Source organism: Porites lutea, chromosome 5 (genome assembly GCF_958299795.1).
Source record: "Porites lutea chromosome 5, jaPorLute2.1, whole genome shotgun sequence".
Taxonomy (NCBI): domain Eukaryota; kingdom Metazoa; phylum Cnidaria; class Anthozoa; order Scleractinia; family Poritidae; genus Porites; species Porites lutea.
Genome location: NC_133205.1, coordinates 5,926,495 through 5,951,014, shown reverse-complemented (window position 1 = coordinate 5,951,014; position 24,520 = coordinate 5,926,495). Strand labels below are relative to the sequence as shown.

Genomic DNA, 24,520 nt, shown 5'->3' with positions numbered 1-24,520 from the left:
ACTCGTAACCAATAACTTAAAGGTTTCTTAAAATGGCAGCTTTACTTCTTTATTTATTGCGTCGTAAATATCACCCTGCTTACAGAGCATTTCTTTAACTTGCGCGATTTAAGCATACTATAGAAAGACTCTGTATCAATCGAGTAAGATCATTGTTGAGCATGCGCTCCTTGATTCTGCGACGCAGTTTTGAACACAGGCCTAACAAACGTGCACTTGGTACAGCGGGCTCAGAAATGACCATCGGTTTATAAATAAACGGATGCTTACGCTCGGAAAACCAGTTTAACGATAGTTAACAAGATTAACTAGATCGGAAGTTCAGGCTTAAGCGACTTCAAAGGTTTGACCTGATTCAGGCAGAACCTCTTTTTCTCCTACTCATTCAAAGGGACAAAAAGAGGCTCTGGTCGCAGGGTGTGTAAACGTTTTCCCGACACTTTCATAATTTGCTCCTATATATAAATGCGTGTTGGGACAACTATGCTCCTCTGTTCTTCCCGCTAACTTCAAGCTCTAGCTTTATACTTTCATTAAGGTTGCAAGAGACTGGGTCAGTGTTGTATCGAATGGTACTATGGGACTGTTTTGGGAAACAAATTTTGACCGAGTTTCCTGCACGACCTTGTAACCAAGAAAGCGATTATGTACTCAAAACAATCTCATAGTGCTATTCGAACCACCATCGACCTCAAAACAAGCAATACTTACGTGACTGTTACAGGTGTCAGCAGCAGGATTACAGTCACGTTATCCTATTTGAAACAAAAACAAGGAAGAAAGGCGTAACACTAACGAAGACTTTTTTGGTTGAGAAAAACATGTTTTCTGTACTTGGGGGAATGGACATGGGCATGATAGTTCTAACAGTACATGACTGGAAAAAGACTAATGCAGTTATTGGCTGACGACTCCAGCCACCGACAAAACGTCTCTGTTGTAAATTTAACTGTACTTCGGCCCAGAGATCTTACCAGAACAGCAGAGATCACCGCCGTACAAGCACAGAGAAGAGTAATGAGCCCCCACACATGACCTCTTGACAGCTTGTACGCCTAAAATAAAACAAACAATCTATTACAGTTATCACGGTTTTGATCCTTTCGGGTCGGACCAATACTCAGGGCCTTAAAAACGAGAAATGTAGATAAAGCCTTTGGGTTGCTAATGGTTGGACCCTCGCATGGCTCCGGGATGACGAAGGGGAAATGGTGACCTCCTCTCCAACAGGGAACATTAAAACGATGACCTCAATAAGTGTTGTGGTCAAAGACAAGCTTAACGTCTTAACAGGGCCACAGGACAATTATGGAAGAGAGGAGCTTTTTCTTATAACAGGTATAGCGCTAAATTGTGCGTTGAATAATACAGTCATCACATTTGCTTTACTCACAAACCTTCAATGCCACGTAGTCAAAAAATCCAGTTTTAGCAAACACAGCTACCAGAATCATCTGCCAACGTAAGAAAGCAAAATGTTACAGCATGTTTTAAAAAGAGTAACAGTTGCACCCTTTAAGTGGTTTTTTCATTTGTAATCTCATATCACTGTACATTTGTCGGCTCTTTTAAAAAACATTCAACATCCTCTGAGTGGCTTTCGCGGGTCTTCTTGGAACCTTTTTCAGTTACAGTCTAAGTCAAATAATTGGGGCACATTTTGTCTTCCCACACTCCCAATGTCGGTAAATTAAATGCGATAAACAACATTGGGAGGACGAGGAGACGGGCATGAAGAAGAAAAAAAGCTGATCTACTCGCCATTGACAAACACTATATTTTGCTCAACCTAGCCCAATAACGGTTAAATATAATAATTAAGCCACTGTCCCAAGGACGTTTGTTCACGATTGTAGCTTTTGAGTCTGTGGACTAAATCCAATGGTGGGATCATTCAAACGACACTTCTTTAGCAGTATTTTCACCTGGTGGTGTTTGTTTGTTTTTTAACATTAAACAAAATAAATTTTGAAAGTTTGCTGAGTTTTGCCCTACGACACTTTTGGGAGTGAGGGGGTTTTAAAAAACTGCCCATCTACCCCTCCCCTAAATCAACATTTTGCCTAAAACGAGAAGTAAGTGTTAATGTTGACTTAAGGGAAGGGTAGGTGGGCAGTTTCCAAGGCAAGGATTATATCGAGCAATTTAGGTTTCTGGGAAACTGCCCACCTACCCTTCCCCTAAACCAACATTAACACTTACTTCTCGTTTTAGACGAAATGTTGATTTAGGGGAGGGGTAGGTGGGCAGTTTCCCAGTAACTTATTGTCCGATTATACCAGTACGTAAGACTCTTCACTTACCATTCCGAACAGCAGTGAAAGAGTCTCCCACTCAACCCATGTTAAAATGGTTTCCAGCGAGGGTCTCTGGGTAATTAACAAAAGAAAATTCAGGATTCATACAAAAAATGCAACAATTTTTCAAAGACTTTTCAAGAACCACCTACTAGGAATATAATTTCACAGATCACAGGTACAAAAATGCATATTCCCAGTCTATTCTAATAAGACTTTAAGCCTTGAACTGTTTGCTTCACCAACTTCTCTACATTTGTCACTTCACTTGCCTTAAGTTGATAGTTACTTATTGCATAAAACATAGCGCACTTTACGTAAATAACCTTCAAATTCTCTGAGCTATGATTTATGTTCTGTCTTACACAACCAAAAAGCATCAAGAAAACGCTTTCCAGGCCACTACATTGAAAGTTGAAGAAAATTCAAGGACTTTTCAAGACTGTGGGAACCCTGGAAATGCATCAAACACAGAAAGAGAAGAGAGATTGCTTTCTTGTTAGTATAAACTTGAAGGCGAGGAAACGGTCGTATGTTTGCGTTGGTCATTCAAATGCCCGTAGTTTTAGAAGAAAACATGGCTCGAAGCTTTTTTGCGTAGATTCTGTTTTCTACTTTGTAGTTTGATGCGGTAACACAAACATTGTGAATTCTCAAGTATCGTCGATGTATTTGCTTGTGAGGAGGGGTAAAAGGAGCGAGAATGTTAAATTGGCGCAAGAACTGGAAATTTGTCCCGAGCGATAATCTTATGTGTACCTTCCCATCGATATGCATCACAACCGAGTCATCGGGCCAGAGTTTTTTATAATTATAGTCTAGGGTAGAACCTATTCTCCATAGTTAGGTCAGACACTGCTTGTAAAAATTTTCTATTTGGTGACTATAACCATTTTTCCCTAAGAAAAAAAAGGGAGAAGGGGGGAGGGGGGCGGCTGTACACCCTGGGGCGTACTCCTGGGAATCTTTGGTGGGGGCGTGCCGCTCGGTTCCTCCAAATCCTGACCCTATTTCAGACCAAAAAATATCATTTTTGCAAAAGAAATTATACCATTATTACTTAGATTAGAGCAGCAACATAAAAGATTTCTTAAAATCCATTTCGAATTCGCATATTTCTCCTTCTTTCTTACTCATTTGGAATTGAAACTATAAATACGTTCATACACTCTCGTAGTTCCCTCAAAAACCATACCCGACTCCCGACAAAAATGGGCAAAATCTATACACGTTTTCTCAGACCAAAACGGCGCAAAAACCCTACCCTTTAGGGCTGAACACACTGATATGGCTTGTATAAGGGAGTACCTCCCGGGCTGTACACAGGCTATTTAAAACTTTACCCGGTTGTTGTACGACAGGAAACTAAGTGCAGCTAAGGATCCCACCATTGCAGCGGTCGCCCTGTGAACAAGCTACAAAACAAACAATTAGAACCATTTCTTTCCTAATGGAATGAATAACAATAAGTTCAAGCCTACTAACTTTATAGTGGCCTTTGTCCCAGACGTAATCTTAGCCCCGTTAGGAACCTCTGCAAAGCGTATTTTCTTTTCTTAAACGGTCGTTGCCATAATAGAGCTTTAGGTTATAAGACGAGAACGACAAAGAGTACCAGATTTTCACAATAGTAAGTAGTGCTCGCGCGTGAACCAGCGTCATTTTGGCGGGAAAACGTGGTAGCCGTCGTCATTCTACTACGAGTTTTAGCGAGAGTGTCGTAGCGGCGGGAACAAGTTATCACTGAAATGTGAGAAGTTTTAGTATTTTGCAATCGGGAGAGGTCTTGACCTCCTTCAAAAAAGATAACAGTGCTAACTTTTCTGGTGAAAAAAAGTACAATGAAGAATTCCTGGGTGTTTATTTTTTGACAATACGCGGAAAAACTTTAAATCAAATCTCGTACTCGTAGTCGTTCTGGTCCTCGAATCTAAAGGTTGATTTTCCCTGACGCGTTTTTGGCTACGCACGTTAACGCACGTAAATTTTAATCATAATTAATTATAAGGTGCTGAGATTAAACGTGAAGTTAAGCGAGGTCCTACTTTTACGGTTTCATGCGACCTTTCATACATTGCCTCTATTTTATTTGCGAACGTATTTTACGCACGTACGCACGTAAAAATTACGCGACAGTGGAAATCAAACCTAAAGGTCTCAATTTTTAACGGTCGATGCCACCATTGGTAACCAAGCTTTAAGTCATGATGGATGTAATATATTCTCTGGACTAAGTTACAATAAGGCAAATAATACGTTTTTGAATAGTCTTAGAAAAAGCGATGTTAAAGCCCAAGTTGAGTTTACGTTAAAAATTATGGAAAGGGCTACGGTCACCTGTTATTGATGTAACAGTTACGAAAGACAGTTTGCTATTGTATGTACTTAATTTCATTTCGGAATTTTGGCGGGTCGGCTGTGGTAGTGTAGTGGTAAGGAAGAGAGATTAGGGTATGAAAGGTCCGGGTTCGAGGTCCAGGTTCGACCCTGGGTTGTGATTTTCTTCCTTTTCAATAGAAACGCTTTCTATAACAGGTCAAATTTTTCTAAGTGTCTTAAAAATGGCAGCGACCGTTTGCGAAAGGGACAACTGCGTCTGCGAAGTAGCCAGAGATCCATGTCCTGAGCATCTAGCAGGCTCAACGAATAACTGGAAATGCGTTTCGAATTACCTTTCAATCTGATTAGCAAATCGGCAATGGCTTTTTTAACAGTCCAATCATAGCGCGTACTCAAAGCGAGGGCCAAGAAAAAGGATTTTGGCGCTGGTTCGCAGACGAACGCTCGCTCTATCCAGCAGATAGCGCAATTGGTTTTCCTAATACTTATCCACTGGATAGTGATTTATCCGGTGGATAGCGCTATCCAGCGATTGAACAACCGGGGCCAGAAGTTTTTAGTTCCGTCTGTGGCGCAGGCTAACCTTATAGCGGGAGACCGGTGATTCTAACAAATTTCTATTATAAAAATCCTTTATGAACAAAAGGCAGTTGTTTGTTTTATTTTGTACCTCAAATATGATGAGCACATACACTACCAATAAGATCATCAATGCCCCAATAACCTGCAGCAAAAAGAGGTACAAAGAATCAAACACATTTTAAAGACAGACCATTGGAAAAGTTATGGGGGCGGGGAGGGGACGAAGTACAAAAGAATTCATGCAAGGGAAAATTAATTAAAGAAATAAGGGAAATGTTAACGAAAAAATATTCATGCAGCCCAAAAATTTCCCACTCCACCAAAACTTTTCTAATGGTCCGCGCCTTATCGAGTCGCCATTATTCTTTACTTGACAGTTTACTTGTTATTTTACCTTCGGCCGCTTGGCTTATGTTAGGATCGGTTAAATGCAAACTGTAGCGCCGATACGAAAAAAATTTTCGCGAAATTTAGTTCCCTTTGAGACGAAGTTTCAGCGAAACTTCGAATTTTACTTACGGCGCAAAATTTATTTCTTCCACTTTCGTGACATTAAATGCCTCCGAAAACATTAAGTAAGAGTTAATCCGCATTCAGAGTTGGGTTGTCTTGAATACTACCTGCATATTGTTTTAGCTCATCCACGGTATTAGAAAGATTAAAAGCATATAATTATGATCATTTTCCAAGAAACAAAGGCCGATTAAAATCGACACAGACCTTGGATTAATGGACAGAACTGGGACAGAAAAGAATCCGAATCCATTCGTATCGGAATTCTGAACAAAACCTGAACAATTTAACTGACAGAAAGAAATAGCAAACTTCTACTTCCATTTTGGCGTCAAAACTATGGCCACTTTTCATGCGGAACAAAGGTCAATATTTATCTAAAGAAACACGGACCCTTGCTTGACAGACTCAACATAGCCTCAATCTTTTCAGTACGGACTTCGGGACAAAAACCTAAACTACATTACTGACAGAGACAAATATCAACTATCTTGACTCTCAAACAGGTGTTTGAATTTTAGCATCTGATGGTTTTCTATAGTGAAACTTTGCACTTTGTCAAGGATGTTCTGGAGAAACATAGAAACTTTGCAAATACCATAAACTGCTGCTTCTGCTTATAAACGGAGGCGCTTATATCCGGGGGGGGGGACTTAAAACCGGAATAGAAAAAGCGCTTCGATACAAGCTTAAGCACTGCCGATCAAAATACGTTTTACATTTAATGGTTTTTAATTAAGCTTCAAAACTTCATAATAAATCTAATTCACTTCAGAGGGGAGAGGGGGGGGGGGTATATATCCGGCGGGCTTATCATCGGATTTTTGTTTTGTTTTGTTTCGTTTTGTTTACAGATACATAGGACCTATAACTTGACAGGGGGGAACTTGTCAGTGGCAGTTTACAGTAATTCAATAGGAGAAATTTCTTACTTGATTATCCCGAGTGACAGGCTCCTCGTATATGATAAAGGAAATTGCGATTGGATAGGAAGTGTTCAAAAACATCATTAAATGCGTTACACTGCAAATAACCACACAAAAGCAGATCATGAGGAAGCAAGGTGGCGCAGTGGTGAGAGCACAGAGCACATGACCAGAAAACGCCAATGACAGGGAAGTTCTTATGGATTATGCTTTGTTTCCCAGGAATAATAATAACAGCGCAGAATTCTGCGCAAATATTCGCCTCTGGTCTGGGTGCTACTTACATTCAACAAAAACTACTAAGCATGTATTTGAATCGACCTTTCCACGGTTTTCTTTCAGTTTTACTGATGGACAAGTTAGGGAAAATCCGTCGACTCCGCTGGAAAGAGCGCCTTTAAAATTAGGAACCTAACCAAGTTTGAAAATGATTTGTTGAAAACTAACAAAGATATATCTCCTCAAAGTCGCAAAATTTTACAGATGTTTGTAAGGTGGGGGCACAAACTTGCCCCCCCCCCCCCCCCCCCTTCACCATCATACAAACGTCTCTAAAATTTTGCAACTTTGCGAAGCTACATCTTCAATCACGCGTGACGCATCACTTTTAAACTTGGTAAGTTTACTAATATGAAGGCGCTCTTTCCAGAGGTGTAGATAGATTTTTCCTAACCATGGGAGGCTGGAATGAGACTGCAAAACAGCCCCTGGAGCGGGGAGCGAAAACGGGGATTAAGATTGGTGGCACGTGTGAGGCTCGTGCGCTTCGCGAGCAAATAGTGAGTTTAAGCAATGACGTTTTTGAGCGATGCCCGTGAACCGGAGGTGAAACCTTTTCCTTTTTAATATGCCTTGATGCTACCAAATTTGTATTGCTAAGTGTCTTTACTCTGACAGGGACGAACTGATAGAATATTTGTTCAAAATCATGGCCCAAGATTGTAAACGGTCCACTTCCAGTTGATGTGCATCTCTCAAAAACGTCGTTGCTTAAACTCCCTAATATCTCATGCCGGTGCTATATTCGCGCCTTGTAAACCGATTTTGAGAAAAAAAAAAACGACTGTTTTGCAGTCCTGGCTGGAATTCAACAAAACAATGATAACATTTATGAAAACACTGACCTTGAGTTTGCCTGTAATCTTACTTCCCTGGTAACTATATTCTTTTTCTTTTCAATGGATGTAGAACTACAGTTGACACCAATATTTTTCGGATGCTACATGAAATAATACGTATATCCTGTATTATTATTAAAGCTTGTGTTCACTATCTGTCTTTTCATTGGCTAAGAGCCTACAGTTAATTTTGGAAACCAGCGCAACCTACAGAATAGTTGTCTGCTAGCAGATAACTGACCAATCTGTAGGTAGCGCGTGCAAAGCATGATTTCCAAGGGCAATGTCAAACTGTGTTCCGTGCAATGATGTGTTTAATTGTCGTTATTTTCTTCACAACAATCACGAAAACCTCATTCAACGATTGTTTAAAAACATTTCAAATGAATGGTCGCACAAATTTTGCTCGAGACTCGAGACAAGGTTCGGCGAAAGTCCTGTTCGATAGCCAACGACGAACCGGCCAAGGCTGTTTTTATCGGGCTAAGCTTTTTGCTTTTTACAAACTTGACAAATCATTAGCTCACTTTTTGGCTAGTAAACGGAGGCCAGGCGAGCTGTTTTTCTAATTTTTGTGTTATCTTAAAACGTTAGAATTAAGACTTATTGCACATTATGCCAAGCTCAACGTGCGCGCTTCAAATGCGCGAGTGGAGCCCCATACTGAAGAAAATGTGGTAATCTATTCATCCAAGAAATTTTGGTAATCACGTGACCGTACGTACACCCGACCTCCCGTCCGTACCACAGGGAAACAAATAGTAAATGTCAAACTTTCTAGCTAGTGTGGAAGCCTGCAACCTGATTGTACATCCATGTTGTGGTCAATTAAGGTGACTCGACCCAGTTTTTTTTGGGGGGTACCATCCTACTTTGAAGCTCTCTGGTATCCCCACCTTTACTTTTATCGTAAGTCTAACACATAGAATGGATAACATATAGATCAATCTACAATATAACATAAAATGTTTGTCGATCGGAGTTAATGTCACGTGGTTATAATGCCACGCCCCTTTGAGGTCTGAGTCGAAAATCTGCTGTTGCCTGCATTTTTTCGTGAAAATCTCTCGGCTACACATAGTGCGCATTAGTGCCTTGCGCTGAACAGAGTTTCACCAAAATCGCAAAGACCCAATTCGAGAAATTCAGCAGTTTCCAAATTTAGGTCATAATTTATGCGAAAATGATAAGCAAACTTTACACGATTATATCTAATAAACTATGAGATTCATCCCTTTATTTTGGGCATCGTTATAACAGATGGGTCCTTGCAAGTCAGCAAAACGCTTTAGGACCTTGTAAATGCGCGCGATTTCGAGCAAAGCAAACATATAGAAATTATAGTTTTCGCTATTTGTTGACGTTTGTCAGCGTTTAAGAGTCCTTCTCACGAAAAAAGCATTTTCTTAAAAATTCGTAGTTTTTTTTCCTTCAAATTTTTTCAGGGCCGCAATTGATTAACTAACTACCCGGACTCTGAATTTCATGGTCATTGAAAAACTGTGACATTATCTTCTATAAGCCCAAACTTGAGTAAACATTGAAGATTTTTAGCGTTTTGGCTGAGTTTGTGCTTTGGGAGTTGTCTATTGTTTCTAGTCTGTCATTATACAGCATTCTTGTTCAGCACGCGTGCAATGACTGCGCTTGGCTGACTTCCGAATGCACACCGAGATATGACAATTTTGGTAGGTTTAACTCACAATTTTTAATCAATTCTCGTGCTTCTTGTGCCTTTGCAAAAAAATCAAGAAGTACTACACACTAAATCTACTTACTATTAAAAAAATATCATTTTTTCATAAGTTTAATGCAAGCCAATAATTAAACCAACTCGTGACGGGAATCCCTTCCACTTTCTCATACATATACTAAATTATCATATCTCGGTGAGCATTCGGAACACGCTGACAAACGTCAACAAATAGCGAAAACTATAATTTCTATATGTTTGCTTTGCTCGAAATCGCGCGCACTTACAAGGCCCTAAAGCGTTTGCTGACTTGCAAGGACCCATCTGTTATAACGATGCCCAAAATAAAGGGATGAATCTCATAGTTTATTAGATATAATCGTGTAAAGTTTGCTTATCATTTTCGCATAAATTATGACCTTAATTTGGAAACTACTGAATTTCTCGAATTGGGTCTTTGCGATTTTGGTGAAACTCTGTTCAGCGCAAGGCACTAATGCGCACTATGTGTAGCCGAGAGATTTTCACGAAAAAATGCTGGCAACAGCAGATTTTCGACTCAGACCTCAAAGGGGCGTGGCATTATAACCACGTGACATTTACTCCGATCGACAAAAATTTTACCTTATGTTGTAGATTGATCTATATGTTATCCATTCTATGTGTTAGACTTACGATAAAAGTAAAGGTGGGGATACCAGAGAGCTTCAAAGTAGGATGGTACCCCCCCCCAAAAAAAAACTGGGTCGAGTCACCTTAAGAGCGGTCAAAACCGGGTATCCACTGACTAGTATCACTTGACCATATTGCGGGCTCAGGTGTCGACTTATCGAGGTTACGTGTTTTTTGAAGTTCTCCGCTGACAAGTTACTAGTTTTCGATTAATCACAGGCTCAACTTTAATTGGATGTCTATTTATTAACCCATTCGCTCCTGAGCCGCCCGTAACCGCCCATGCCAGTCCACGTGCTTTCTACCGCTTGTGACGTCATCAGTTTTAACGGTCAAGGACAACTTTGTCCGCTAACTCGTACATCCACCACTAGCCACCTCCACTTCGGTGAATAATTGTTATATATTACTGCAACCTCATTATGCATTATACTTCAAGAACGGTACGGTATAATTATGAACCTTAATTGTCCGAACTTTGATTTACTGGACAAAGAGAGTTTGACTGGACTAATCAAATATCTAAATTAACGAGTACCTCTGATAAAGCCTGTGCTCCAAAACATGAATTATTATCGCTACTGAAGCTTGCGAGGCCAATGATGAGATTGAGCTCTGAACCTGCAAGACAAAGGAGCAAGCATAAAAACTCTTTTCAGCAACACTGAACAGAAGTCGAGTCTTGACGTTACAGAACTAGTCAAACAGGTGTGACAGAATTCTAGGGTTCTACAGAAAATTTAAGGAAGGACGAGAAAAAAAATTAAGTAGGCGGCAATAGATTAGATCAAGGGGAGCTCGCTTGTGGAGGTAGGAAGGGAGAATTACCCATCTTCCATTGGAGCAGTCTGGGGGCCTCCCCGAGAAAAAAAAACACTAAAAGGGAGCTTTCTAAAGCAGTTAGGAAGGTGACGGCAGCGAAAACAGTCATATCAAGAGGTCTTCGCGTTTTTTTGTTTGTTTTTCAAAGCTTGCCGCGATTATTTGAACTCGTTTAAAATGTCTAATGTAGGTAAGTTTCCCAGGAAATATTGAATCATAAGTTTAGATGGAGAAAGAAAAATTCGTAGTGATGCATTTACATCCCCAATATCACGTTTCAGTAAAATCCAACCAGTGGTCTATTATCAATGCTGCGTTCTGATTGGCTGAGCAACTACTAGGCTATATGTTATAGCCCCGTAGTAGCGAAAAGCGCGGGCTTTTTGGCGGCAAAAAAGGATCAAAGTCTAGCTTTAACTAGCTAATTTTTTTTATTCTCGATATTTTGGACCAACTAGTTGGATTTTACTAAAACAATTATTCCTCTCGCCCTCATGGCCTCTGAGTCAATAGCCCATTCGGCCTTCGGCCTCATGGGCTATTGACTCGGAGCCCATTCGGGCTCGAGGAATAATTGTCAAGTAGTCGAGCAGGGACGGCAAAGAAATGTACATAAAAGAGTGATGCACCTGCAGAGCTGTTGTTTTCAATTGTTTATTTAAACCTATTACTCTTTCGACGTCCTCGTTGCCATGGCCATTGCGGTTGCTAACTTAAAGGCCCCCTCCAAACGTATACGGATTTTTTTTAAACCACAACCATTTCTTTGAGGATTTAGTTTCCGTGCACACTTATCCGGTGAATCCGGCATGCGAAACCGCAACTTTCTGAGCCCGCTCTCCAGAGTGGAAATTTTTGAATACGCTATGAATCCTAGACTACGAGTAGTCCGCCATTTGTCCTCAGGGGTAGTAGAGCGAGCGAAACGCGAGCGTGCGTGAAAATCACCCCACGCGAGAAAAGGCGACACGCGCCATTTTTCTCTCTCCCCACCGCGTCTCGCCTTTCTCGCGTGGAGTGATTTACACGCGCGCTCGCGTTTCGCTCGCTCTACTATCCCTGAGGAAAAATGGAGGACTACTTGTAGTCTATATGAATCCGGAATCGTGCAGACGCTAAATCCAGTCAAAAGATCGAGCCCTGCAGTTCTTTACCGTGAAGATTCAAAACGGAGCAGAGAGCAATTTTATCGCTTCTTTACTTGTTGGACTTCAGTTTCAAGTCCCACAACGCGTGTGCAGTTAAACGTAGCTATGATTACAAGCACGTGATTGGAGCGCTTATTTAATTAAGCAATAGATAACGGTATCAATTCTCCATATAAAAAAACTAGAACAAAAAGTGGAAAAGCTCAGGCAGCCAGCGAAGATCAAAATAAATCCGAATTTACAAAACGTGAATACTGGATCAGTTCACATGAAGGATTACAGTCGAGATTTATTAACCCATTCGCCCCTGAACCGCCTGTAACCGCCCGTGCGGATCCGCGTCCTTTCTACCCTTTGTGACGTCATCAGTTTTAATGGTCAAGGACAACTTTGTCTGCTAACCTTGCAGAGAGTAGAGATCTTTCAAACCATACCAGATTGAGCACAATTCAGTCAAGGACACCGGAGAAAGAAGCAAAAAACCATGTGACATTGACCTGAAGATCTCCATGAAAATCTTGTTCCATTGCTCACCAACCTTTCCTTTCACATAAATCCTAAGATCCTAAAAGCTTTCCTAAAAACTCTTCGCACCAAAACGAAGCCTACAAAATGCCCAGCAAGAGAAAAAAAAAATGAGGCAAGAAAAGCGAAAAAAGAGGGGAGGAGAGAAAGCGAAAAGTAAAAGTCAAGACTGCTGTGTCACTTTTAAACCCAAAAACTCGAAATTTTGCTTTCTGCGCATGCCCGAACTTCGCAAGCTGATATTTTGCATCTAGATCAGAAGGCCGCGAAGTGTACGACCTGTAAACCGGTTTGTGGTAAGTTTTAGCTCTTTAGAGCACGACAGCCACCAGGAAACCACTCGACTAGCTTCAAAACGCGTTTTTCGGCAAAATCTCCAGGAGCGAATGGGTTAATACAGTTTATTAAAAACTGAATCATTGGATAATGCAATTCTAGAACTCTGATTGGCTTAGCTATTACACCATGCTCTCCAAATATGGTATTAATCTGTATGCGCCTGCTCAAATTCAAAAACAAGCTGAAAATCGATTGTTTTTACAAATAAAGTCAGGAAGAATTCTTGATATTTTGTGGGCGTTTTAATAAAACAATTATTCCACTTGCGCTTGTTGGATATGAGATGATTATAGCCAACCCGGCGCTACACGCCTCATTGGCTATCTACCATCTCATATCCAACAGGCACTCGTGGAATAATTGTTAAATATCATTTAAGAATAAGGGGAAAGGGGAGCAGGGGGGGATCTAGGGAGAGGGTGCAGAGGGTGCGCACCCCCCCCCCCCTGAGATGACCTGCGGTTTTCTAATACAACTGGTATTCTGCCCCCCACGCCCCCCCCCCCCAAAAAAAAAAACTATGTGGTTTATTGGTGTTAAAGTAGAGCGAGAGACGAGTGCACCCCCTCCTTAAAAAAAATCCTGGATCCGCCCCTGGGGAGGGAGGTTTAAACGACAGGGAGGGCTAAAAAAAGTTCCATCCCCTGAAAAAAGGGGGGGGCGGCTTGATAGAGGGGGGGGCTTAAAAGAGGATTTATGGTATTTATATACCAGCCAGAAACGCAAAGTTGGGAAGTATACAAAATGTAACTACTACCTGCTTCTTATATATTATGCCCTAACCCTTTCACTAATCTATTTCACCAACAGTGAATTATGGATTCTTCTAACGTTTGAGTTGAGGAACATAACCCTTTCAGTACTTTTATATAAAATAGAATAGAATAGAATTTGAAAATTTTGTTCCATCTTCAATTTTGTCAGCAGTCTCACAAAAGTTTTAGGACAGGTGTGTGCCTCCCAGGGTCCTTAACTCTGACCCTATTTAAGGATGAAACAATTGAAAATTGATACCCTATGTAAGGCCCAAACCTGAAATCAAGGAGAAAATAAAATCTAAGAATTCAATGGTGTGGACTAATACTACTCATAATCCACCTGCTAATACGCTAAGGGATAGTTCAGTTTTGACATGATTTGTTCTTTTGTAACTAGGCACTTATGCACTTGAATTTTAGCTGATAAATTTTGTTACCCTCACTAAGAATCAAAATACCTATCTAGTCCATATGTGGGAGTACCCCACCCCACCCTCGGGGAGGGTGTTAAATAGAGTCCAAGGACATTTCTAGTATACTTACCTTCACCTTCCTCCACAAAAGGTCCAGATACACTAACAACTACAACAGCATCTCCGCTCTGATTAAGTTCTATTAAGCCTGAAGGACAAGGTATTAAGTTAAGGCTAATAGTTTAGTGATAACTTATTATTAGCATCACGCACAGTATAGCAAATTGGAGTACTTACAGTAATTTAGTTACAAATACTGTTATGGCGAGTCCTGGGACTCATCTTGTGAGAAATCATGAAACCCAGTCCAGAACCAGTGAGTCCCAGGTCAAAAAATGAGTCCTAACTTGAAAATGCCTGGGCCTTTATGTATAGCCAGACTGACAGTTCATTGGAAGACCAACTCTGTATATTACAGTATACGGAACTACAATATAGTCCTTCTATTTTGAAGCACAACAGAGACTAAAATATGCATTGTTAAACAACAGCCATAACTGCCACAGAAATTACATGAACAGGATTATTAATTTCTACAATTATACCGGTCACTACATGAGAAATTTCTGAAATTTGATTGGCTTAGAGCAGTGGTATTTCAGTTTAATTTGAAATACCTACATTTGAAAGTTACAAAACTTTTGTGGGTAGTAGTATTTAAGCAAAAGAAAGTGTGGTATATTGCTTTTATAAAATAACTTTAAAGCATGTTTCAGTTTTCTATGAGTTTACCGGCACAATAAACCATAGGTTTTTAACCAATCAGAATGCATGTACTATCTTAGTTATTTTGTAAAAACAAATAATAGTATGATTTGTATGTGATATTTGGCATGAATACCACTTGTGACATTTCAAAATTGCCTCAAATTTCAGTCGCCTAAAGGCTCATGAAATTACGCATAACAATTTCGAAATATCACTCGTGGTATTTATGCCAAATATCACTACAAATCATGCTATTTAACCTGTACAAACACATGTTCATATCGATCGATCGATCCCGATATCTTTGTATCCTACAAGGTACTACCATGAATTAATTGGCATCTTTGGGGATTTTTATAAGGACCGAGGACGCAGAGGTAACAAAATCACAGCTCCACTTCAACCCCTTCATCTACGAAGGCTACAGCGGTGAAAAAGTCACACAACAAGTTAATTTGAGCTACTTCAAACTTCTTTGCTCTTATTCAATCTTGTTTAATTTGTCAAATGTTGGCAATTTTTCTGGAGTTAAATTCTGAAAGACTGTATCAAATTTCAGAAAAAGAAAACTCAAATAAAAATGATTGTTTTCCCACATTCCCATATATATCCTTCATGAAACATGAATTCAAATTATAGGAAGTTTAAAGATTGTAGTCATGCAATAATAGCAAAGAAGTGTACAAAAAACATGATGCACATTCAAAGTTGTTGTTTTCCTTATCTAATCTGGTGCTTTTTTGCCAGTCTAGTTGCCTTTGCCATAGTTGTTAATGCTAAAGCTCCCTAATGTCTTGACAGTTCTGTTTCCAAATTGCAGGTTACAGTTTGGATAAAAGGATACATTCTGGGGATGAACCGCCCACTACCATAAGGCGTTCAGTATCAGGAGCTTCTTGTTTAATGCAAAACAACACCTGGACATTAACAAAAACAATAGCTAATTAATATATTAATTAATTGGTATTAATTATTAATATCATGGTCATTTTAAATACCTGTATTATCAACTATAAGCTTATTCTGGAAAATTCCAGAAAGAATAGTCACCAATCTGTTACTTATCGATGTTACTTACTGAGATTGCCAAAGCCAATAGAAAGAAAAACCAAGGTTTCAATTTCTTTAAAGTATTTCTGCAAAAAAAACATACAAACAAAGAAGTTTTTACAAATGAACAGTAATAAGCAAAAAAATATGATTAATTGGTAAATTGAAGTTATGAATATATGAAAATCATATATGAGGACTGCAGGGTGAAGAATTATATGACAGAAGATTATTGCAGTTATATTCTTTCATATAATTCTTCAGCCTGCAGTTCTCATATATGATTTTCATATATTCGTAACTTTATCATCACCCTTTCACAGGTTTATAATGAACTAATTCAATGACCTGCTCTCAGTTGGCGATTGTTAACTCAGTTCATAAGAGAGCTGTACCAGTATTGCAGAGGTCAGATAGGGTTCGAATCCCATACAAGCCTGAATTTTTTTCAGGCTTTCTAACTTCGCAATTGCAAATTTAAAGTTGCATCTATAACTGCGATGATCTTCTTTCATATAATTGGTAAATTACACAGAATTTACTGGAGGTCAAAATTAAAGGTCAAAACGCCTTATATACAGCAAATTATGCAGTTCTCACAGAGTATTATTTCCTGTACAATATATAGATTCACAAGAGTTTATATATATACCTGGGTTTTTGAAAACTGGGTTAGCAAAAAAATAAACTAATTCTACTACTTGACAATTTAAAACAATAAAAAATGATTCAAAGGCTGATTAAAAGCCTTTATCTGATGCCAGGCAGTAAGTTAGTGGTCCCTAGGAGCATTTCAACGAAATGACCAACAACGAAATGTAAACTGCTAAGCAGCACTGAAACCAGCTTTAGGCGAGCGCTGCATGATTTCAAATAACTGTCACTTGATTAGAGAGAGAATTGTGGGTAGGAATGGAAAAAGACCAAAGAGGAAGGGAGGGAGGGAGGGGGGGTTAGATAAAAAATCGTGAAATTCTATCTACAGCCACTTCTACACAAATTCCTAACAACAAAATAACCAAGAAAAAGATGACACATAAGCAAACAACCCAGTAAACAAGCTAAGACGGGGGAAGTTGAGAGAAATTACAAAAATGTTTGCTAACCTGGTTTTCAAAAATTCCCGTTGACATAAGCTATAAACTTTGACCCATAGATACAAAGGCTGACTTAGTACTAGTACCCCCCCTCCCCCTAAGTCTCATAATAGACCAATTCCGATATATTTAAATTCATGCTTGGCTGCGAGGCTTGGGGGAATAAAATAAAAGAAATCATCTTGAGGCTCAGTAATGAATGATACATTTTTTTTGGAACAAATTCACAAAGGCATCTATTTTTGTCTCAGTGTGCTGCTGAGGTATTTAAGGGACGGACCATTAGAAAAGTGATGTGGGGGGTGGGGAAAAAACAAAAAAAAAATTCATGCAAGGGAAAATGCCAAGAAAAAAAATTCAGGCAAAGAAGAAGGTAAAGAAAAGAAATTCATGCAGAAGGAAGGTCAAATTGTGACTTTTTCAAAAAGTCTGAATTTTTTTTCAGAAAGTCTGAGTTTCAGAAATCAACAATATTACCAGGCACAATGACCACAGAAAATCAATATGCATGTCATGACCTCTCAGTGTGAAATAAGCGAAAAAAATCACATTTGATCAGTCAAAACATTTTCCTCCAGAGCATAATCTACCCGTCAGAGAAAAAGAAAACATTATTGGAACAAGCAGCATTTTGGCATGAGGTATTAATAGGGAACACGCAGGGGGTGGGGCTGGGGGGGCTTTAGCCCCCCCACTTTTTTGGCTGTTGATGTTAGAACATTGAATGTTCAACTGGAAATATTTAAGGTGTTGATGAAGCACGGAGAATTTACCTGTTTTGATGACATTTTAGCCAAGATCAAGCAGCTTTCTGAAGCCTAAAAGTGTATCATAACTGAAATCATAACCCTATGTAAACTTCTTCTTGTAAGTCCAGCAACCGGTGCAGCAGGCGAGAGATCCTTTTCTTCTGCTCGGAGACTGAAAACGTGGCTACGCTCGACGATGACACAAACAAGATTTAGCAATCTGACAATACTTAATACCCACAAGCAGAGAACAGACAAACTTTGTCTTATAGATGTTGCCAATGAGTTTGCAGCTCTCAATGAAAATCAAAAAAGCAACTTTGGCACCTTCAAAGAATCTGACTTAAAAATGTCCGGGTGACACTCATCCGTTGCGTCTGTTGGGTTTAGCTTAGAAGTTAATCTATTCATTTAAACTTGGTCAAACGTGAAGGCCAGTTTGTTACTCGTTGTTTTATAAGAATTAAAAATTAACTTCACTTTTGGCAGTTTTAGATCCATTTCTAGCCATTTCAGAAGACTTCAATGTCAAATTTTCCTGGGGGAGCATGCCACCAGACCCCCCTAGTTGGCTCACGTTAACGCATTCGCATTAGCCCTCCCACTTGAAAATCCGCTCCACGGGCCCTAGGTAAAAGCCGAGTGTTGCCTACCGACCCCCTTTCTTACACAAAAAATGCTCAGGGAAGCCATCCACTCCAAGTGGCTTCCTCCTCTCCCACTGTGTGTACATTTTCGAAAAGATTTTGCATTAAAGTGGCCTGTATCCTTATATGTTGTGAGTGTAGAATAATTTATAAAGCACAAAAACATAGATAATGAATCAAGATTTCATGGTTAAAAAAAAAGCAATATTTGTCTGAAAAAAAAAATTGTGCAGAGGGGTTCACCTGAAAAAAAACTCCTGCACAAGCAGTGAGCGAAAAAAAAAAAATTTGTGCAAGCTGAAAATTCCCCACCCCCCCCCCCCCATCCCTTTTCCAATGGTCCGTCCCTAATGGTGTACAAACCCCCCTCTCCTCCCCCACCCTGTGGCTACAAACCTGAAACTCTTTTCTTTCAAGAACTGATCAGTTTTCCATAACTGATACCTTTTTTGGGCCAAAAACCTCTGATTTCTATACCCTATCGTAGACTACACTGCTTTATAAAACCCTTACCCTCCAGATCGGAACACAAGCATTGTATGTGCTCCCCAGGGAAAGGACTCCGCATATGAAAGGGGTGGGGATGCTTGTCATCTCGCTTAGGGGTGTAAATTTTGGATTTTTGGTCTCACTTAGGGTGTTCTGGGCAAAATGCCATCATATTTAGCCGTGAAGGTCTCGTTTAGGGTCGTACTCGAAAAATATAAATATGTATATATTGTCTGTGTTTCAACATGGTCTCTTTTAGGGGTCAAAAAAAGCTTGGGCTACGCCCAGATCGGTCTTCCTTAGGGGTTTAATTCAAAACTTCCGACGAGCATCCCCATCCCTTTCATATGCGGAGTCCCCCCCCCCCCCTCCCCGGGATGTGCTCCCCTGAGGTCCGCTTCGGTGAAAATGCGGTGTTATCATAGGAACAGAATATAGCTCCATTTTTTTATATATATACTTGCCTAGTACGTTTCCATAATGGCATATCCTCGAGTTCAAAGCTCACAGAACTGCCAGGAAAGACAAAAGACCTGGGTCGTTCGATCTCCCTTTCTGTTCCATAGCTAGTGATCTCGCTGTAGTGATCTTCCTGTGTTAATAACGGTGCATTATCCAAGGGGTCATCTATACCGTCTATTTCACGCACTGGACTTGACCGTGGAGTCTGAAAAGATGGGCTTTCCGGCTCATTTAGAGATTGGCAAGAACGGAAAGGACTGCTCTGATTCGTACCAGGAGGTGTTTGACTGCCGGGATCGAGGTCGAAGTGTCGCCTTGAATTATCCATTTTATCTCCAAATGTGTAGAGAAAGTTAGCCTCCCTCAATAATTAACCAGTATAGAGACGTTTACTCAGGGTAGCAGCATCTCAGCTTGAAAACGTGCTGAAAAATCTCTGCAGTTCATAACTTCTGTTCTTAATTCCCCCAGTTTCCGGAAAAGCCAAACTCCTGCAGCTTGTCTTTTGTCCCCATACATGAAGTACCTACCATCATAAAACGGATGACCGCTTACCAAAACATCAACAGTGAGGGCGCGCTAATAGGCGGACGAGGGCAGAGAAATCGCGAGGAGATTGGGGCGGGATTGTTCGCGCGACCTTTCGCGCGCGCTTTTGCGGCTTCTCCGCTCAGTGGTGCTCCCGACAAAACCGCCATGCTACGCAGGCTGCAGTGAGGTTGAAATCTCTCAAGAACGAGACGCAACGCGCACGGTGCACGCCATTTTTTGTCACGCCACGACAAGCGTGTTTTTCGTCCTTACGGGGTTTAACTAGGGTCTTACGATTCTCTCTTGGTCGTAGTTCCTTGGATCGTCTCATGTTAAAAATTTAAAATGTAGAAGAAAATAGGACACAATGCAGGAACTGTATACAGCGAGCTTGGAGAGAAAATGAACGTTGTCTGACAGATTGGTCACTTAAAATGATAGTAAAAATAAAAGCGCTGTAAGCTTTTTAAAGTTTTCTATGAGGGAAAGGAACGAACTTTCTATTGGTTTACTTAATAAAGCTGGCTTTCTCAGCGTCGTGCATGATTTCAGTTGTGACTACCGTGTGCGCTGGCAACTCCCCCACAACATGCATACGTTAATGTAATTGGTTAAGCGAGCGAAAAATAGAACATAGATGGTTTTCGAAGTGACGTCATCAAATTGTAAAGTCACCAGGTTGAAGATAAACAAAAAGTAAATGTTTGTACAAGTTTCCATTTCCGTAGAATATTTCATCCGTTTCATTTCGAAAACACAGCATTTTGAACCTCCGAGTCAGTGGTCATTGAAAAGAGTCTCCCCTCTTAATTTTCAGCAGTATAACCATTTCAGGTATTAGAAGATATGTTTATGCGCACGTATGCTAGTTCCCGAGTGAAAAGAAAGAGCTTTTATAGAAAAAGTGAACTGCAGACCAGATGTTTTTGTTGATTTCCGGCGGCCATATTGGTACAAAGCTGTACAAAGGTGCGTGAAAGGTTTGGGCAAATAACTCAGAATTTGTGGGCGGCAAAGACCTGAGTCTTGGACAAATTGTTCATATATTAGTTTTTATGACATTTCATTTTCTTGGCTTCCTCCACTGGACAATTTATTCCTTTGTTCCGTGACAGTGCAAACTATCTATAGATTTAGCCAAGCCTATAATCTGTATAATAAAGAAGCTTCCGTTTGTTTTCTTATAATTAAAGCAGCTAGGGAGCTTTAACCGGGAACGCCCCAGTGGACTCCTGACCCTACAAATTTTATATGTTGCATCACGCGCACTTTTTGCCTCGTTACTTAATCCACTTACACTACGCAGGGTGACAAGCGATTCCTTGAGGTTTAATATCACAGAGAAAAAAATGCAGTTAATACAAGATTGCTTGTAAAATCCCAAACATGCCTATTTTAACCATTTGTAGTCACATGATTTATTCGCGTGACAACATGGAACATTCATTGTTAATGAAGACTGTACATGCGTCATCATCCGGGACTTAAAAGTGTGAGGCGCTCAAAAAAAAAACTTGAATGGTTTGTCAGACTGCCAGACAGTGGAGAAAAGAGGCCTTTTGAGACTATGATTTATTTTTCAAAATGCCTACCCTGGCTCAAGAGGTTTTTTCCTCGAAGCACATAATAACGAAGCCTTAACGAAATAAATCGAGCACAGGGTTTGATATAGCTCCGCTAAAGATATCACACCTGTTTGAACCAAAATCACGCGTAAAATATTCAGCTCATCTTTACCCACTCAAGCTTGGTCTTTGATTCGTAAATCAGCTGGTATATACAATCTTGAGAGTCATCTTACTTCATTAATAAGTTATGAAAAATAAAAAAGAATGATTGCACTTAACAAACACGCGGCTTAGATGACAGGAGAATGCTACCGTATTTTCCATATCGCGACGACGGCAGGTTAATGTATAACAAAGTAACGTTTCAAATGGCAAGAGACTACGTTAACATGTGAGTATCTAACAAAGTCATCCCTTTCACAAACGTGCTGGATGTTATTTTTCAAGGCGTCAGGGTTAAGAGTACTTTAGCCTGAGAAAATCGCTGGCATTTTTCGATGTTTGAGTAACTGTTACACAAACATGATTGGTTCGATTACCAGCCACTGTTCGGAAAAGGAGCTATGGCTCCTGCCCGAAAAAACGGCTGGACACGTGGGTATGTAATTGTCTCTTTTCACCAACCAGATCGTTGCCTGCCCAAATCAAGCAGGCAGCTTAAACACACTAATGATGACATTAATCACCTGACATTTCCCATTTCTGGCATCTCGCAACGACACATGAGAGGCAATATATGGATGATCGCGCGCAAACGTAGAAGTTAAACCTCGCTCAACTTTTACGTTTATGCACGGTCTTTCATACATGGCCTCTGTTTTAGTTTTACGCACGTGAATTTTACGCGGGTATGTGCACTTTAAAATTACGCGACAGTGGAAACTCACCCTTGTAGCGGCCACTTAACTCTCGTTGCGTTGAAGACTTCCCAGACGCCTTGAGAACCAAGAGAGAGCTAATTATCATGCTATCCAAGTTGCTATGGTTACTGAGTGTAAAGCATAGCGCTGTGAACTTTCCAGTAACTGGCTATGGGGCATTCACTCCCCTTATGCCAACCAAGGTTTACAACGACACGCGGGTACCACCAGGAGAATTTGGCGTCTTCAATTTACCTAATGGCAACGTATCGTCAGTAAGTGCGTTAATCAATAATCAATAGTTTAGTCCAAAGCGCAACTAATTAAAACCCCTAAAATGTTCTGATGACTTGTGCGAAAAATTTATCGTGACTGATAAAATTTCCGCGTTTTCACGGTTGTTAGGTCTCTTATGTCCCATTACCGAGCATTTGCGGGAGGAGCTGGCTACCAAATTTGTTGTGACTTCATCGAAGGAGATCAATTTCCGTGTACTCATGAGCATATGGCCCGAAGGCGGGCTACTAATTTCCGACAAGCATCCCCTTTTCCTTTTTATGAGCGTTGTCTATTTCTGGGGGTGTTCCTCGTAAATAAACTACGTGGTTAGTCTAACTTTTTATCTCCTGTTCTTTCTCCAGATGCAGTTTCAAGTCGCCGCGGACGTTGTTACACTTCATTACGACACGTTATTTGATTACTATTCACTGCTGTCCGATCCCAATGCTTCTAAACTCGTTGAGAAATACTACAATTTCTACAAAAAAGACATAAGTCGCAAGTTAAAGCGCAGAAATTGGATGCGATATAACAACGGTCGTTTGACGTACCCCTATCTGCAGTATCCCTGGCTTCCAAACGGCGTTTCTACATAAGAAAACCAAGTAATTTACCTATAGGACTGTAAAATCTTGATGCATGTCATTTACAACTGAAAATGAAACTTGTTTAAAAATAGGATAGGGTGGATAATTGTAGAAGGTTAAATTGATTAACGAACAGCCGGAATAAAATAAAAGCAGAATGAGAAACCATTTATAGGTGGTTGTACCGTGTTGTATCATACAACCTCCCTTCGGTTATGTTCATACTACACGGGATATCTTTTAAGCCGCAACGAGAATCATACCGGATAGGGTTTCCGTTCACACAAAAGAACGGTGATTTAGACGCGATTTCTGTGACGCATTACATATGGGATAGGTTTTGCGCGATACTTTTTGTGCAGTGTGAATTCCTATTCAGACCGTGGCGATTAAAGAAAATAAGTCGGAGCGAGGACTGAAACCCACTGAAACGGAAGTAAATATTCATGAGTGAGGACTGGAATTTAATGCAACAAACACTACCGCGCAATCACGATGTTCGATGAATAATAATAATAATAATAATAATAAAAATAATATTTAATATTTATATAGCGCAAATTAACATACAGGAGGATATGATCAAATGCGCTTTACAAATTAAAATTGAATTCGAAATTACTATGTTACCAGTTACAATTTTGAATTTACAATAAAATGCGAAGATGTATACTATATGAAACACTAAAAAGAAATTATAAATTAAACGCTTCTTTAAAACAGTGAGTTTGAAGCAATGTCTTAAAGGTGTTGAAATCAGATAGATAGATAGGTAGATAGATAGAAACTTTATTAAAGTGTCAAAGCCGTCTAGCCAGGGAAAAAAAGAATCCCTTACTAATTTGCTGTGACTTCAGTGATTGCGGGAGACTGTTTCAAATCTTTGCCGATGCATTGGAAAAGGCTCGATCGCCAAGCGTTTTTTTGATCGTCATGAATGGTCTTCCAACTGGATACTGGATACGATGTGTGTAAACACGGGTTGTTGCTGTTCATACTATAACGGATAGCCCTACCGGATAGCTTTTCGTGTCCGTAGTGTGAACATAGCCTCAGTTTTCTTTCCTCCCAGCTGTTGTCCTTCAAGGGTTTCTGTTTCATGTCTCGTCCCATGTAAGAAAATCAGGATTTTGGAATCCTGGATTTGAAATTTTCCTTGTGGAATCCGGAATAGAGCTCAACGAATCTGGAATACCACTAAGACTGGAATCCAGAATCCAAGTTCCACTGACGAAGTCTAAAATCCCGTACCTGGAATCTCGACTGACGAGGCTCGAAGAGCGAAAT

The 24,520-nt window shown here is 40.1% G+C and overlaps 1 protein-coding gene across 1 annotated transcript in view; it reads right to left on the bottom strand.

The window, feature by feature from the left end:
• The window catches only part of LOC140937818 (P protein-like), a 31,109-nt gene extending 16,621 nt beyond the window's left edge, over positions 1-14,488 (bottom strand). Inside the window, exons 1-11 of the mRNA XM_073387394.1 lie at positions 14,458-14,488; positions 14,277-14,354; positions 10,680-10,762; positions 7,783-7,877; positions 6,665-6,755; positions 5,308-5,361; positions 3,641-3,712; positions 2,304-2,369; positions 1,398-1,454; positions 975-1,055; positions 712-755 (exon numbers count right to left, since the gene is read on the bottom strand). Coding sequence (XP_073243495.1) covers positions 712-755; positions 975-1,055; positions 1,398-1,454; positions 2,304-2,369; positions 3,641-3,712; positions 5,308-5,361; positions 6,665-6,755; positions 7,783-7,877; positions 10,680-10,762; positions 14,277-14,354; positions 14,458-14,488 — 752 coding nt within the window. The remainder of the gene's footprint in view (positions 1-711; positions 756-974; positions 1,056-1,397; positions 1,455-2,303; positions 2,370-3,640; positions 3,713-5,307; positions 5,362-6,664; positions 6,756-7,782; positions 7,878-10,679; positions 10,763-14,276; positions 14,355-14,457) is intronic.
• Positions 14,489-24,520: the final 10,032 nt, after the last annotated feature.